Source organism: Meriones unguiculatus, chromosome 7 (assembly GCF_030254825.1).
Source record: "Meriones unguiculatus strain TT.TT164.6M chromosome 7, Bangor_MerUng_6.1, whole genome shotgun sequence".
In the NCBI taxonomy this organism is placed as follows: domain Eukaryota; kingdom Metazoa; phylum Chordata; class Mammalia; order Rodentia; family Muridae; genus Meriones; species Meriones unguiculatus.
The window spans coordinates 15714537-15729781 of NC_083355.1; the positions used below are offsets into that span (position 1 = coordinate 15714537).

At 40.3% G+C, this 15245-nt stretch overlaps 1 protein-coding gene across 2 annotated transcripts in view; it reads right to left on the reverse strand.

Moving 5' to 3' along the window:
* Positions 1-15245, reverse strand: part of Map3k3 (mitogen-activated protein kinase kinase kinase 3) — a 70250-nt gene that overhangs the window by 43546 nt on the left and 11459 nt on the right. For both annotated transcript variants that reach the window (XM_021634308.2, XM_021634309.2), the window contains exons 2-3: positions 14577-14698; positions 627-667 (exon numbers count right to left, since the gene is read on the reverse strand). In XM_021634308.2, the coding sequence (XP_021489983.1) occupies positions 627-667; positions 14577-14698 (163 nt within the window). The remainder of the gene's footprint in view (positions 1-626; positions 668-14576; positions 14699-15245) is intronic.

Genomic DNA, 15245 nt, shown 5'->3' on the forward strand with positions numbered 1-15245 from the left:
TCTGGATCCTGAGTGGCAGAGTTGTATGGGAAGAATAAGAAAGTGTAGCCTTGGAGGAAGAACTGTGTCACTAAAGGTGGACTGTGAGGTTTCAAAAGACTCCCACCATTTCAAGTTACCTCTATCTATCTCCTGCTTCTGAACCAAGAAGTGAGCTCTTAGTTATTGCTATCAGCATGCTTTTGCTCCCCTATCATCATGGACTCCAACCTTATGAAACTATATGGCCACTTCAACTTCGTTTTATGAACTGCCTCCATCATGGTGTTTTATCATAGCAATAGAACAGTAACTAAGGAAATACACAAAGGAAAGGAGAAAAGGTATGGAAGGAATAAGCAAAAGGGGTTTTGTGATGACACTGAAAGCACACTAGGTGCATAGAGACCATATCCACAACACAGGGTCCTAAATACCCCATGATGAGCAAAGAATTAAGAAAATCACATTTTTCTCCACTGAGAATTTCCACCTTTTTTTAAATTGTAACTGAAACATTAACAAGAAAAGTGAATTAAAAAGAGGAAGTCTTATAATACTACTTACTAGAGGTAGCTTTATGAGCTCAGTATTTTCCTAGGACTTCGGCATACATTAACACAACTACTTAGCAGAAGGCAACTTACCGTCTCTCCCCATTGTGTTCAAACTTGATTCTGACGTCACTCTGCCAAAAGAAATAACAGATAGGTCAGAGAGTTCTCTGAAGTTTCCAGTAAGCCATGGATAGTCCTTTAGGCACTTGGCAAACATTACCATTAATTAAAAACCTAATGGGTCCTATTCCAGTTTCTCCACTCAGAAATAGCATTCTTTTCTTCAAAGTTGAATATTCTGCTCTAATCTTCGCCCTTTTATTCTTCAAACTTTTTCATACAATATATTTTGATCATGTTTTCCCCTCCCCCAGAGCCTCCCCACCCACCCAACTTTGTGTTCTCTTACTCTTCCAAAAACAAACAGCATCACCATGGTGGTTTAAATCAGAACAGCCCCCACAGACTCCTATATTTGAATGCTTGGTTCCCAGTTAGTAGAACTACTTGGGGAGGATTAGGAGGTGTGGCTTTGTTGAAGGGAGTGGGCTTTGAGGTTTCAAACAATCATGCCAGGTCCCTCAATCCCTTCCACATGCTCTCTAATTGCTGCCTAAGGATGAGGATGTAGCTCTGAGCTTCTCCTCTAGCATGCCTGTCTGCTTTCCACAATGATGATCATGGACTAACCCTCTGAAACTATAAATAAGCCCCCATAATGCTTTTTCCTCCTCCTCCTCCTCTTCCCTGTGTAGCGTTGACTGTTCTGGAACTTGCTCTGTATACCAGGTTAACCTCAATCTCCAAGACTTGTCTTTCTCTGCCTCCCAAGCACTGGGATTAAAGGTGTGTAGCACCACTACCCAGCAAATGTTTCTTTATACGAGTTGCCTTGGTCATGTATGGTGTCTCTTCACAGTAACAGAATACTAAGACACCTACAAAAACATAAACCTAAAATTCAAAACAAACAAAAAATGACAAAACAAAATAAAACAAAACAAGAGTTCATTTTGTGCTGGCCAACTACTCCTGGGCATGGGGCCTGCCCTGGAGTGAGGTTGATGTACCCAGTGACACTCCATCAGAAAAAAATTGATTTTCACATAGGTATCAACTGCAAACAACTTCTTGGTTAGGGGTGGACCCATGTCCACTCCCCCCCTCTCAGGGCTAAGGACCATTATTTTCTAATGTGTTACATTCTTTCAGTTCTAATGTGTTACAAAACAATTCAACACAGAGACAACAAAACCTATTACTTAAAAGTTTATTTTTATTTTTAAGAGTGATTTTGTATGTATCTCTGTACTGTCTGTGCAATAGAGTGTGGGTGTGTGGAGGCCAGGGGCACTGGATCTTCCTGCAACCAGAGTTACAGGCTGCTGTGAGCTGTATCAAGGTCTGGTCCTGCGAAATAACATCAAGTGCTCTCAACTGCTGAACCGTCTCTCCAGCTTTCAACAAACACTTATAACAAAATTCCTAAGTGGCTACTCATGGTTGGTTGCTATGCCCTGACATAATAGCTTTCTTGTTTTACACATTCTCTATTTTTACAAATGACTCTGAATTTCTCTACCTATTGCCTCCTGACCATGATACCTACACTTCTTGGGGCTAGGGAGAAGGCTCAGCGGTTAGGACATATATTTCTTGTAGAGGACTAAAGTTCAATTTCCAACACCCACATCAGACAGCTCATAACTGCCTGCAACTCCAGCTCTAGTAGATGTCTCTAACCTCAGGTACATGCATATATACAGACATACACATATAAATAAATAGGTATTATTTTGCTAACTCAGCTAAACAGAACAAGAAATCTTGCTGCTGATCTTTCTAGTTATAAATAATATAAGGTCATTTATCTGTCTCAGTGTTTACACCTGCAGAATGGGGCTAAACATACCTTGCAGAGTTGCTATGAGAACTAAATGAGAAAATATCTGAACTGAAATACACATATAATAAATGTTTTGCTTCTATAGCTGCTGCTGTTATTTCTGTTTTATCACTGGTTTCCCACCACCTTCCCAAGATTACCCCAGTAAAGTAGAACACTGAACAAACAACCTTGGATATTGTTCCTACTTAATCCAAAGTGGCTACCCCAGGTAGCCTGTAAGTTTTGGAGGGGCAAGGATTGCTTATCCAGCTTCTATATCCCAGTGCCAAACAAAGCGACGGCACATAATATGTGGCTGGTAACATTTGCTACATGGAGGGATGAATTTAAGAACAAAACTGAATGCAAGTGTCAGAAATAGGAAGTATGCAGGGTGCAGTGCTGTAGACTTACAGTCCTAGCTACTAATAAACACCTCGAGGGAGTTTGAAAATGACAGGCAAAGGAAAGAAATCTCAGAGAAGAAATTACCAGGCATAGAGTTTTGAAAAGTAATACTGTCAGGAAACAAATACTGTCAGTAAATAACAATGGATGGAGAGAACAGGTCACAGTCAATGAATGAAAATTATACTGAGAAAGACTAATAGATTGTGGCTTGGAAGAAGGAGGGCTTCAGGCATTTAGAGATGAGGAACACACAGAAGTGAACCAATATAGCAGAAAAGGGAGGGAGTGTGTAAGCAAGGACTTGCATAAAGGTCTTCCTTTTTCCACGAGGGGATCATGAGGCTAGAATTCCTTTCTAATCCTTGAAATGGAAAATTAGTTCTAATACACATCCTAAAAATTACTGACACTGCCAAAGAGATTTCATATATGTGAAAACTTATACTTTATTTGTTAAATAATAGTAATTAAATAATATTAAGTAATAGTAATCATTGTGTGTCTAGTCTTTTAAAGTAAAATATTAACATTTTAAAAAATAGTGACTTATACAAATCTCTTTAATGCATAGCCTAAGACAGCAGGATTTTCATGTCCATTTCTGCTTTCAATCTATTGTAACAACCTCTATCATGAAGCCCCTAGAAAATCCCACTGTACATTCTTAAGTGGATGAGGTGAAAAAGACCTAACATCACAGTATTATGATGCAAACAGTTTTAACCACATATACTCCCAGTGTCTTTTAAAGGGTCAAAGGAGTGCCCTACAGGGTCTACAGGCCATCCCTTAAGAACCACTAAATTAGAATAAAAGCATATCAGAGCTAGAGAGATGATTCAGGGGCCAGTGAGATGGCTCAGCTGATCAAACCTGAAATCAATCCCAAGACCCACAAGGTGGAAGGAAAAGAACGAACTTTCAGAAGTGGCATTCTGATCTCAGCACACATAAACTGGCATACACATACACATAGAATAAACTAAAATATAATTAAAATTTCTTACAATTATATGTTAAAGTATAGCAAAAGTGCTCATTCTTCAACTAGGACAACATCGTATTTATATAAACTGGTAAGAACCTTGCTCAGACCCTTTCTAGGAGGACTGAAGGAAATAATATACTCCAAGGTAGGCCGTAACTCAAGTACTACTCTATATTAATGAAAGGGAACTGAACTTTTACTCCAAACCCCAAATCACTCCTACTGAAGTCTAACCACACCCATGACTACTAAAACAACATATAAATAGATGCCTTTTCTGATGCTAGGATAGCCATTCTAGAACAGGATGAAGGCTTCAATGTACATCATCATATGCCCAGATCAGCAAAGTTCCCAAATCTGAGTTAATCCTGTCAGGCTGGTAGTAACAAGCCACAAATAAGGAAAGTTCAGATAAAGATAACTATGCTCAACTCCTTCACTATTCTCTTTGACTTCGCTAAAGCATTTCAACTAGTAGCCTAGTCTCTACTGGTTCCAGCCCACAGAACTTAACAGCACTTTAACCACTTCTTCATTAGCTCCTCTTCCACACCTCTCTTATTTCTTCCCCAACACATGGACACCCAGGCCTTGAACTTCTGCCTTTCTGCTCCTCTCCTCAGCCCTTCTCTTCAGTCAACCTCCAAAGAAAGGATTCTCATCTCTCTAGATCTATTCTAATCTAAGATGAAGCAAAGCCTCATCTACCTAACATAGATTTGAAGCAGATATGAATTTGTTAAGAATGTAGCACTGAGGACCAGAGGATAAAGGCACTTGCTGCCTAGTCCGAGGATCCTAATTCAATCCCTTGGACTCACCTGGCAATAAGAGAGAACCAATTCCCTATGACCCCCTACAAGTGCACAGACACATACACATATTCTCTCTCTCTCTCTCTCTCTCTCTCTCTCTCTCTCATAATTAACTAGAAGTAGCAACATCAGCCACTTTTAGTCCCAGCATCCAGGAAGCAGAGGCAGAGGCAGGTGGATCTCTATAAATTCAAGGCTAGCCTGATCTACACAATGGGTTCCAGGCCAGCCAGGATTACATAGTGAGATCATGTCTTAAAACTAAAAATTAAAACTTAAAAAAGATAATGTTGAGGGCTGGAGAGATAAACTGGCAATTAAGAGCACCTGTTGCTCTTGTAGAAGACTGGGGTTTGGTTCCTAACACCCACAAAGTGGCTTAACAACTATCTGTAACTCCAATTCCAGGGGATCTAATAACCTCTTTGGGTACCAGGTATGTGCACGTTATACATACATATATTTAGGCAAAATAATCATAAAAACTGGAGTCAAATGGCCTTCTTTAAATTCTGACTCTACAGTTTCCTGCCTGTATAACCTTGCACTTGTCATCTAAACCTCTCTGTGACTCAATTTTCTCATTTGTGAAGTGAGACTGATGACAGTACTTTAATGGACAGACTTTTCAAAAAAAAAAAATTAAATTATATAATCAAGTAATGATATTAGAATGGTATCTGCCAAACAAGTTCTCAACAAACAATTACAAAAAGCCACTATCTTTCAGGCAAAATACTTGGAACATTAAGGACTGTGAGGTAGTATGATGTGTATTTTGTATATCATATGATGCTTCCCTCTCACTGGGGTCAGTAGCTAAGGAAGCAATACATAGCCAAGGTAGAATACTTACAAGTTATTTCCTGAAGTCAGCTGTGTGTGGTCCTGATCAATAGCTGGGGACAGAATTGAGTTCTATACTCTGGCAGCTGGATGTTTCAAGGAAGTACCTTCCCTGATCAACATGAGTACACTCATTATGGTAAAAGCTATCTTCCCTCTCATACTGAACACACAAGATTAAACCACAGAGGTGAAGTTTATTTGTTAATACGGTATACAGTTTATTTTGTTGTCAAATGAGTTTCCACAAATAAAAAAACAAAAACTGGGGCTGAAGAGATGGCTCAGTGGTTAAGAGCACTACCTGTTCTTCCAGAGGATCTGGGTTTAATTCCCAGCACCCACATGGTGGCTCATAGCCACCAGTAACTCCAGTTATATCAGGTACCAGTCACATACATGGTACTTAGACACACCAGCAAAACACCCTAAAAAAATAAGCAACAACAAAATAAGCAACAACAAAAATACCCTAAAAAATCTTTTAGTTTTACAGATTTCTTAGGATTTTCAAAACTGAAAATGGGGAAGTAGAAACCTGCAAAAATTAAAACATACAAACATACACTTCACACCCTCCGTCTTCCCCATTGTAATTTCTTACTCTAGTCTATGTCTGTGTCCATACCAACTACCCTCTTAAACTACTCTCCCTTCTCAATGTCAATGCTTCTTTTATTTCTCCTCTAGGGGCCAAACCCAAGGCTTCACACATGCTACTTCTAGTCACATTACATCAAAATTTGAGGGGCCAGAGAAATGGTTTATGGATTAGAACATGTTTTGCTCTTCAAGAAGCAGAGTTCAGTTCTCAGCACTTATGTTGGGCAACTCACAACTGCATTTAACTCCAGCTCCAGGGGATCCGACAGCCTCTTCTGCACATAATTAAAAATTAAAAAGAAAATAAATTTAGGCTCTGGAGAGATGGCTCAGTGCACTCAGAGTACTGACTGCTCCTCCAGGACTCAGGTTCAGTTCCCAATACCCTATGGCTCACAACTTTCCATAACTCCAATTCTAGAAGACCGATGGCCTTTCCTGATATCTTCTGACGAGGCATGCACTAGCACATATACATAAATGCAGGCAAAACAAGCATACACATAAAATAAAAATAAATCAATCCAAGAAGTAAAAATACACACCTACATATTCATCTACACACATACATTTCTCCTTAGTTCTGTATTCTTTTATTGTTTATTATGTTTTTGAAACAGGGTCTCTATATAGCCCTGGCTGTCCTCTAATACACTATGTAGACCAGGCTGGCCTTGAACTCAGAGAGGTCCATCTGCCTTGCCTCATGAGTGCTGCATTAAATATATATGCCACTGAACTAGAAAAGATCATCTTGAGTGAGGTAACCCAGAAGCAGAAAAACACACATGGTATATACTCACTCATAAGTGGATATTAGACATAAAATATAGGATAAACATACTAAAATCTATACTCTTAAAGAAGCTAAACAACCAGGAAGCGCCTAGGGAAGATGCTCAATCTTCATTCAGAAGGGCAAATGGGATAGACATTGGAAGCAGGAGAAGACAGGGAACAGAACAGGAGCCTACCACAGACAGCCCTGAAAGACTCTGATCGAGTTATCGAATCAGAGGCTGAGGCTCACAGCCAAACTTTGGGCAGAGTGCAGGGAATCTTATGAAAGAAGGGGGAGACAGAAAGACCTGGAGCGGACAGGAGCTCCACAAGGAGACCAACAAAGCCAAAAAGACTGAGCCCTGGGGGCCCTGAAGAGAATGATACTCAACCAAAGACAATGCATGGAGAGGACCTAAAACCCAGGCTTAGGAGTAGCCCATAGACTCAGTCTCCAAGTGGGTACCCTAGTAAGGGGAACAGGTACTGTCTTTGACATGAACTCAGTGGCTGGCTCTTTGATCACCTCCCTGAGAGGGTAAAGCCTTGCCAGGCCACAGAAGAAGACAATACCACCAGTCCTGATGAGGCCTGATAAGCTAGGGTCAAATAGAAGGGGAGGAGGACCTCCCCTATCAGTGGACTAGGGGAGGGGTCTAGGGGGAGAGGAGAGCAGGCGGGATTGGGAGGAGACAAGGGAGGGTGCTGCAGCTGGGGTACAAATTGAATAAATTGTAATAAATAATAATAAAAATGGTTTAAAACTTTAATTAAATTAATTGATAAAGAAATATGTGTGCCACCATACCCTGCTAATTCTGGATTCTTAAAGCCATTTCTGCACTTCTTGGTTCCTCTCTTTCATCCACTCTCTTCTTTTATTTCTTATTATTTATTTATCTCACTCACACTACATTTTCCTGTTCCAACCATCCTAACTATTGCTCCTTCCTTGTTCAAAAAAGTATCAGTGATGCCCCTGACCTGTAAAAGAAATTCTGAGTTCTTTGCTTTCATTTGAAGCTCCTTCAATTTACCTAACTGTATTATACAACCTGTTTCTCCAGGAACTCTGTTCTCCAGCCAGTTAAATGTGCACTTACTGCCTCAAATATGCCATCTACTTTCCCCTAGGTCTTCAATAACCTTTTCTCTGTCACCTCTTACTTCATCTAACTAACCCTTTATATACCCTCTACACCTGGCTCAAGTGCCACTTCCACTTGAAATCACATCATAAAGGTGTGACCCAAGCTCACACCTACGATTTTCCTGGCTTCTGACAGTATTCACTCTCCATACCATGTCATTACCCACAGCCACATACAGCTATCATTTCTCTCTCGAATTCTCCCTTTAATTTTTCTTACTCCCCTCTTTCCTCTCATTCAACTCTCATTTTTTTCTTCCTAGACAAGGTCTCACTATATAGATCAGGCTGCTCTGAAACAGTATTCTTCCTGCCCCTCCTGAATGAATGCCGGGGTTAAAAGCACCTGTCATCATGCCCATCTTCCTTTTCTTCCCTCCCTCCTTCCCAGGTATTTCCCTTTCCCCAGTAAGATTATGATTTTTGAAGTACGCCGAACATGGCACATTTGGGGGGGGCGGTTCTTTAAGAAGCTTGACTGTAGATATACACTAAACTGGCTGGAGAGGTGCCATAATAGCTGAGAAAAAAAAAAATCTTGCACAAATATTCAGCTCAGTTGGTAGAATGCCTGACTAGTGCACACAAGACTTTGGTTGGATCTCCAGCACCATAAAATTTAGTGTGGTGGAGCATGTCTATAATCCTACCACTTGGGAAATAGAGGCAGGAGGATTAGAAATTCAAGGTTGTCCTACATAGTAGTAGTTCAAAGCAAGCCTGGGTTATATGAGACCCTGTTTCAAACAAAACAAACAAGACATGATGGTCTGAATGAAAATGATCCCTAGCCAGGCGTGGTGGTGCACCCCTTTAATCCCAGCACTTGGAAAGCAGAGACAGAAGTAAGCAGATCTCTGAGTTCAAGGCCAGCCTGGTCTACAAAGTAAGTTCCAGGACAGCAGCAGGCATGGCCTTGTTGGAGAAACTGTGTCACTGGGAGTAGGCTTTCAGGTTTCAAAAGCTAAAGCCAGGCTGAGTGGCTCACAGTCTCTTCCTGCTGCCTACCCACCCAGATGAAGAACTCGCAGTACCTCTACAGCAACATGTTTGCCCACATGCCACCATGCTTCCTGCCATGATGAGAATGGACTAAACCTCTAAACTATAAGCCAGCCCCAATTAAGTGTTTTCCTTTATAAGAGTTGCCATGGTCATGGTGTCCCTCCACAGCTAAGACACAAGCAAGCAAACAAAAACCACAAAAGCAACAAACAAAGAACAAAATACAATTCAGGTTTAGGAAAATCAAGTCCTAGGTTCACCAAAGTTAATTGTTAAAGACAAAGTTAACTGGTAAAAGTTATGGTCAGGAGAGTTGACAGGGCAAGCCTCAAAGTTGATGTAAACCCAGCAAAGACAATATAAATAGCGAACAATAATACCAAACTTACCAAGTTTAACATGTAGACAAAAAGGGCTCTATAAATCAAAAAACCCTCAGTGTTTATTAAATAAATGTCACTAATTTGACCTGGCAAAAGCTTCCCTCAGTAATCTCCTCTTGTACCCTCTCTAATTCTACACTGCCCCTTCTTCTTATATTTGCTCTTTAAAAAAACAACACAAACAATAACAACAACAAAAAACAAGGTCTTACTCTGCAGCCCCCATCTCTCTAGTTGTGGAATTAAAGCCATATGCCATCACAGCAGGCTATTTGCTGTGTATTCTGGGTGGTTCCTTACACATTTAGAACTGTAGTCTTTTTGCCAAAGATAGTAAATAAGTTAGATGAAAAGGGAAACAAAACTAAATTTTTTATGTATAAATGTGACTCAGGGAAGTCATATGAAATTAATGGAAGAAATTCTAGGTTTGCATGTGCCCTATTTTCAAGCTGCCCAGCCCTCCTTATCAACAACCTCTGAAAAGAAAAGGGGTTCTGAAGAGTTAAGAGTGAATCTATCACAGGAACAACTCAATCAGTCTCTGGCCTGGTAAGGATAACCTCTCCTAGAATCCTCTGGTCTGGAACTGATAACCAAGGCCCTGCCCTGCTTGTGCCTGCCACAAAAAAAGCAGCTTTCCTACATGGGCGTACCCGCTAGTGAACCCCTGAAGAATCAGATTCTGACTTTGGAATCTATGCAAGCATAGAGAAGATTAGTAAGACTTAGGAAACAGAATTCATGGAAATAAGGATTATGTTTCTTCCTCCAATTCGATCTTCAGAAACTGGGCTAGAGTCAGAAGTTTGCAAAAGACCATTAATTAGATAGTAATGACAAGCCAAAGGCAGCAAAGCCTTTTTAGTTCCACAACAATATGCATAGTTCTGGTTACAAGTTGAGTTTCTCCAAAGCCAAATCCATAGTGTTAGAACGTGGGGAAAAAAAATTATATAATTACTGCAACTTTACCTCTGTAAATTTTTATAATGGGTAAAATACATTCTCTGATCTTGCAAAACTTACATAGAAACAATGTGTATTAAGTGTCTCAAATGGAAAAACAGAGGGTCACAAAAGTTATCTGAATTGCGTTCAGTACAAGTGTTGTGACTAGAAACAACAGGCCTGTTTGTTTCCTGCTCTACTCCAAATCTTTGTGTGAAAGTTCTGCAAACCATAACATGTTGCTTCTATGTGTGCTTATAGTCGCTGACATCGTTAACTGCTATCATAAAGTTCTGTATCAAAAGGTGATTAACAAACAGCCCTGTAACTGCTGGGCAGGTGTAGCTTTCACTACACCAAGCTGTTGGCTCCATGAAGAAAGAGCACTCATCAATAGTGAACCGTGACTTGACGAATGCTAAAGAGATGTGTAGCACGGAATGTAAAGCCACACATAGGTCTCAGCTATACCAAGGATGTGTCAGACATCCAAGATGTTCAGCCAGCTATAACTATGCTCTTGGTGTCCAGGGAAATTACAAAAAAAAACCCACAAACCTACGTCATAACAAATAGTTTACAGCTGGGACCCCATCGTCCATGAACTCCCATAACCACTTAGAATACTTATTTATACTCAAATGTATTTTCTTATTCAACTGGGTACCAAACTTGTTTACTTAGAAAAGCAGATGTCTAAAGTCCTGCCAAGCAGATATTTAAATTAGGGTTTCTAGTTCCTCCAGGCCTCAGACCCAAAGAATTCTGTCAATGAAGCCAGCTTCTCTTGCTGTACCAATTTCAGCTTGGTGATGCCATTATCACACTGAAGGGCTATTTGATTCTGCCAACACCATTCCACCCTTGTATAAACAATTTTTCCCACCAGCCAAAGTACGTGATTAGCTTTGCTTCAACTCTGTGATTTGAGTCTTTATCCTAATTTAACATTTCTTAATCCAATTTGGCATCTCAGCTATTTAAATTAGGTTTTAATTTTTCATCCCCCTGTCCTCACAAACACACTGTGGAAGAAAAGAAATGGTAATGGAAAAACTATCTTATGGGCTAGAGAGATGGCTCAACAGTTAAAAGCATTGGCTACTCTTCCAGAGGACCGTGGTTCAATTCCCAGAACCCACTTGGTAGCTCACACCTATCAGTACCTCTACTTCAAGGGGATGCACCTCCTCTTCCGACATCCATGTGCACTAGGTACACATGTGGTACACAGACACACATGCAGGTGAAACACCCACACATTAAAAACAAACAAAACTCCAAAACACTATTTTATACTGTCTCAAACCCAAGTTATTACAACAAAAAGAATAATAGCAAATGATGGTTCTCTCCATAAATGTAGAGCTCTGTATTAACATATTCCTCACATTGCCAGGATCTTTTCATTACAGTACTCCTCTTCTGTATCTCCTGTACCCTTATCTCACTCAGTATCTTTGAAATGCACTTTTTGTCTTCAAGATTTTGCTAAAGGGCTGGGCACTGTGGCGCATGCCTGTGATCCCAGCACCCGAGGAGGCAAGGAGGCAGAGGCAAGTGGATCTCTGTGAGTTTGAGGCAAGTCCAGAACAGTAAAGACTACAAAGAGAAACCCAGTCTCGAAAAACCAAAAAAATAAAAATAAAAAATTGCTAAAGAATACTTTCCAGCAGCTTCTACAAACTTGACTTTGTTAAAAGAAAAAAGTATCTTGATATTTTTATTGCCATTTTACCCAATATTAGCATAAAACCTTGAGCTTCCATAAAATACCACACACACACACACCCTCCTGCTTTTGTGCTGGGAACTGAGCTATACCAACTGAGCTATCTCTGATCCTTGAGCTTACATTTTTAAATAACCATGTTAGTTCTTCAGCTTCACATCCCCACAAGAATACAGTCTTAAAGATGACTTTCATTAGTAGGCTTCTCACAGAGTGTAGAAACTAATAACCTATGTAAAAGGAATGAATTCACCAATGAAGCTGTAAGTTTCTAAGCTTGTAGTTTCTTGTCGTCATTCCCCACCACCACCAGAAAAAAGTCCCTTATATTGTTTATAAAACTATTTTGTCCAATACAATAGCCACAAGCCACATATGGCTATTTAATTTAATTAAAATTAAAGAAAATAGAAAATCCAGTTGCTCAACAGCTACATGTGGCCAGCGGCCAGCATACGAAGATAACACAGATATGGAACATTCCTGACCACACTGACAGAGGCTGCTGATGAGTAATAGTATTGTGAGACCCGTCCTTCGAGACAGAATTTGGGTCACACTAACCAATGACCTCTACATCCACTTTGTCCAGGAAATGAAGTCTGCTCTTCCAGCACTCGTGGCAAGTTTAAAAGGACATTTCAGCTTTCACAGGTAATTTGGGTCCTCAACAAAACTTTCTTTTGCTCATTGGCCCCTTCACATGAGCTTGTTACTCTGGGGCTGTTCAGAAGGGCTGAGATGCTGCTGTTGTGTGTTTTTCTTTAAAAATAAAAAATCCGAGGTTAATAATTTGTATCCTCCATGTAACAGAAAAGTATTTTATATTACTCAAGTAAATTATGGAGCCAAAAGCTCTTATTACTATTACTTTCTAACAAACAATTAATCCATTTCCTAATCTTCATAACCACTGACTTCACTCTACAGCAGGCGGCAGTTTTTTTAAAAAAGCAAGACCTTTTGGTAACAGCTTTTAAGCACCAAGCAGGATTCCCATGGAACTACCCAGGGACTATCTCTGCCTTTTTCTGGAGTGATCCCTTAGGGCCTTTTTTTTTTTCACCCACTAATTGCTATCCATGCCAACAGTCCAGTTAGGAAAAGATCAGCTAACTGTAGCTGCGTTAGCAAGCACACTCCACATAGGAAGACAGGAAGGAAAGTGAGGTCATTAGACTCAAGCCATGGGGGAGGGGACTCACTTCTGGTAAAAATGTTCCTTCCCAACATGGCTTTGAATACAAGTAAATCAGCGCAAAGGGGAAGCCACACAAACAGATTAATGTATGAAAAGTGTAAGACTGAGTCCTAGAGTCCTAATTTGTTATTTTGTCCAGTTCTATAGATAATCACAACAATAGAGGCAGCTTTCTAGGCTAATCTATTATAACATGGAGCAAAAACACTCCCCTAACCCCCCAGGGAACTTAGAATTCCTAAAGGCAGGAAATACTCTGTGAGAGTATATCTAGCTGGCCACAGACAGAAAAAAGTTCTAAAGCCCTATAATTTCTGTGTAACTCTGAACAACTGACAGACAAGATTAAATGAAAAGAGGTTAGTTAGTAAGAAGACCCAAAGGGAGAATGTCCTGGACAAATTTTCATCAAGCATACATACTTGGGTACTACAGGCCTCACACAGTGCACTAGACACCACCAGACTATGTGGGACCCCCTCCATTTACTCTTCTCTGAAGGCCAGCTTACCCAGGAAACAGGATGATAAATGATGCCAGACATGAGATGATTTCAACATCACATGAATTTAAATGTTAACAAAAATAGGAAATGTTTTCCTAAAGCAGCACATGACTCTCAATAAAAAGACACTCACAAATACCCAAGCCAATAATGGGAAACAATAATAAGATCACTCAGCATTCCTCTTAAAATATGTTATGTGAAAGCTGAGCAGTGGTGTGGCATGCCTTCAATTCCAGCACTCACTCAGGAGGCAGACGCAGGTGGATCTCTGTGTATTCCAGGCCAGCCTGGTCTACAGATCGAGTTCCAGGACAGCCAAGGCTGCAGAGAGAAACCCTGTCTCAAAAAAATGAAACGAAACAAAAAAATGTTATATGATATTTAATGAATGAATTATATTTCATATAAGCGAACGTGAAAATTAATTAGTTTTTCCTGAGTGTACACTCTAAGGTAGCTGAAGACCTTCCAAGTTACAGATCATGAATCTGGTCTGCCAAATAATCAATAAAAGCAAAAGATGTACCTGAATATAGACTTTGTAACAAGGGAAAGAATTATTCTCATCCTCCACAGAACATGCCAAGAATTCCAGCTCAAGGACCTATGCCTGTCTGCTACATATCATTCACTATTTAACACGAGTGTGAAAGACCAACAGCATTCAAGCCTTTCATTCAAGCATTCAGAGTAGCTTCAACGTCTCATACAATGCTCACCTGAAAACCCCTTCCCAATCAAATTAGTTAAGCTCTCTCTACCAGAGCTACACATACCTGCCTGTTTGAGTGACCTGTGTCCTTGTTCTTCATGGTCTCATATGCAGACACCCGGGGACGTCGGCTCATCTGGAGGGCCACCAGGTCCTTCATGATCGAGTCTAATGCCTCCTGTTCATCTGCAATGAAAAAGAGCACGTGGACTAAGACACTTCAATACAGACCAATAAAGCACTATTTCCACAAGTTATACGACTAATATTCCAGGGCGTAAATGACAGACCCTGAGCCAGATGTGGTGGCGTGTGCCTATAATCCCCACACTTGAGATCCTAGCAGAAGGATCACTGCAAGTATGCAGCCAGCCAGGGTAATTCAGCAAGACCGTTTCAAAACAGCAAAAAGACAGAGACAGACCCTGTGACTACAGTCACATAGTGGTTAAAAAGAAGATAATTAAGCTGTAGCAATCTGCATTTTAATGCTTTCTTAATTAGTCCTTCAGATTTCTGGCAATGCATGGATTGCGACTGAGCCATGAAAACCCTGAAAAGTTAGAGTGAGAAACAGCATAGTATAATATAGCTGGCTATGGAAAGAAAATAGAAATTCGGCAAGCTAACTCGGGGGTAGGATTAGTCCTAGACCTAGTTTTTCTTTTTCTTTTTTTAAAGGCAGGGGCTTACGATGTATGCATGCACGTATGTATCCCAGAACATGACGCCC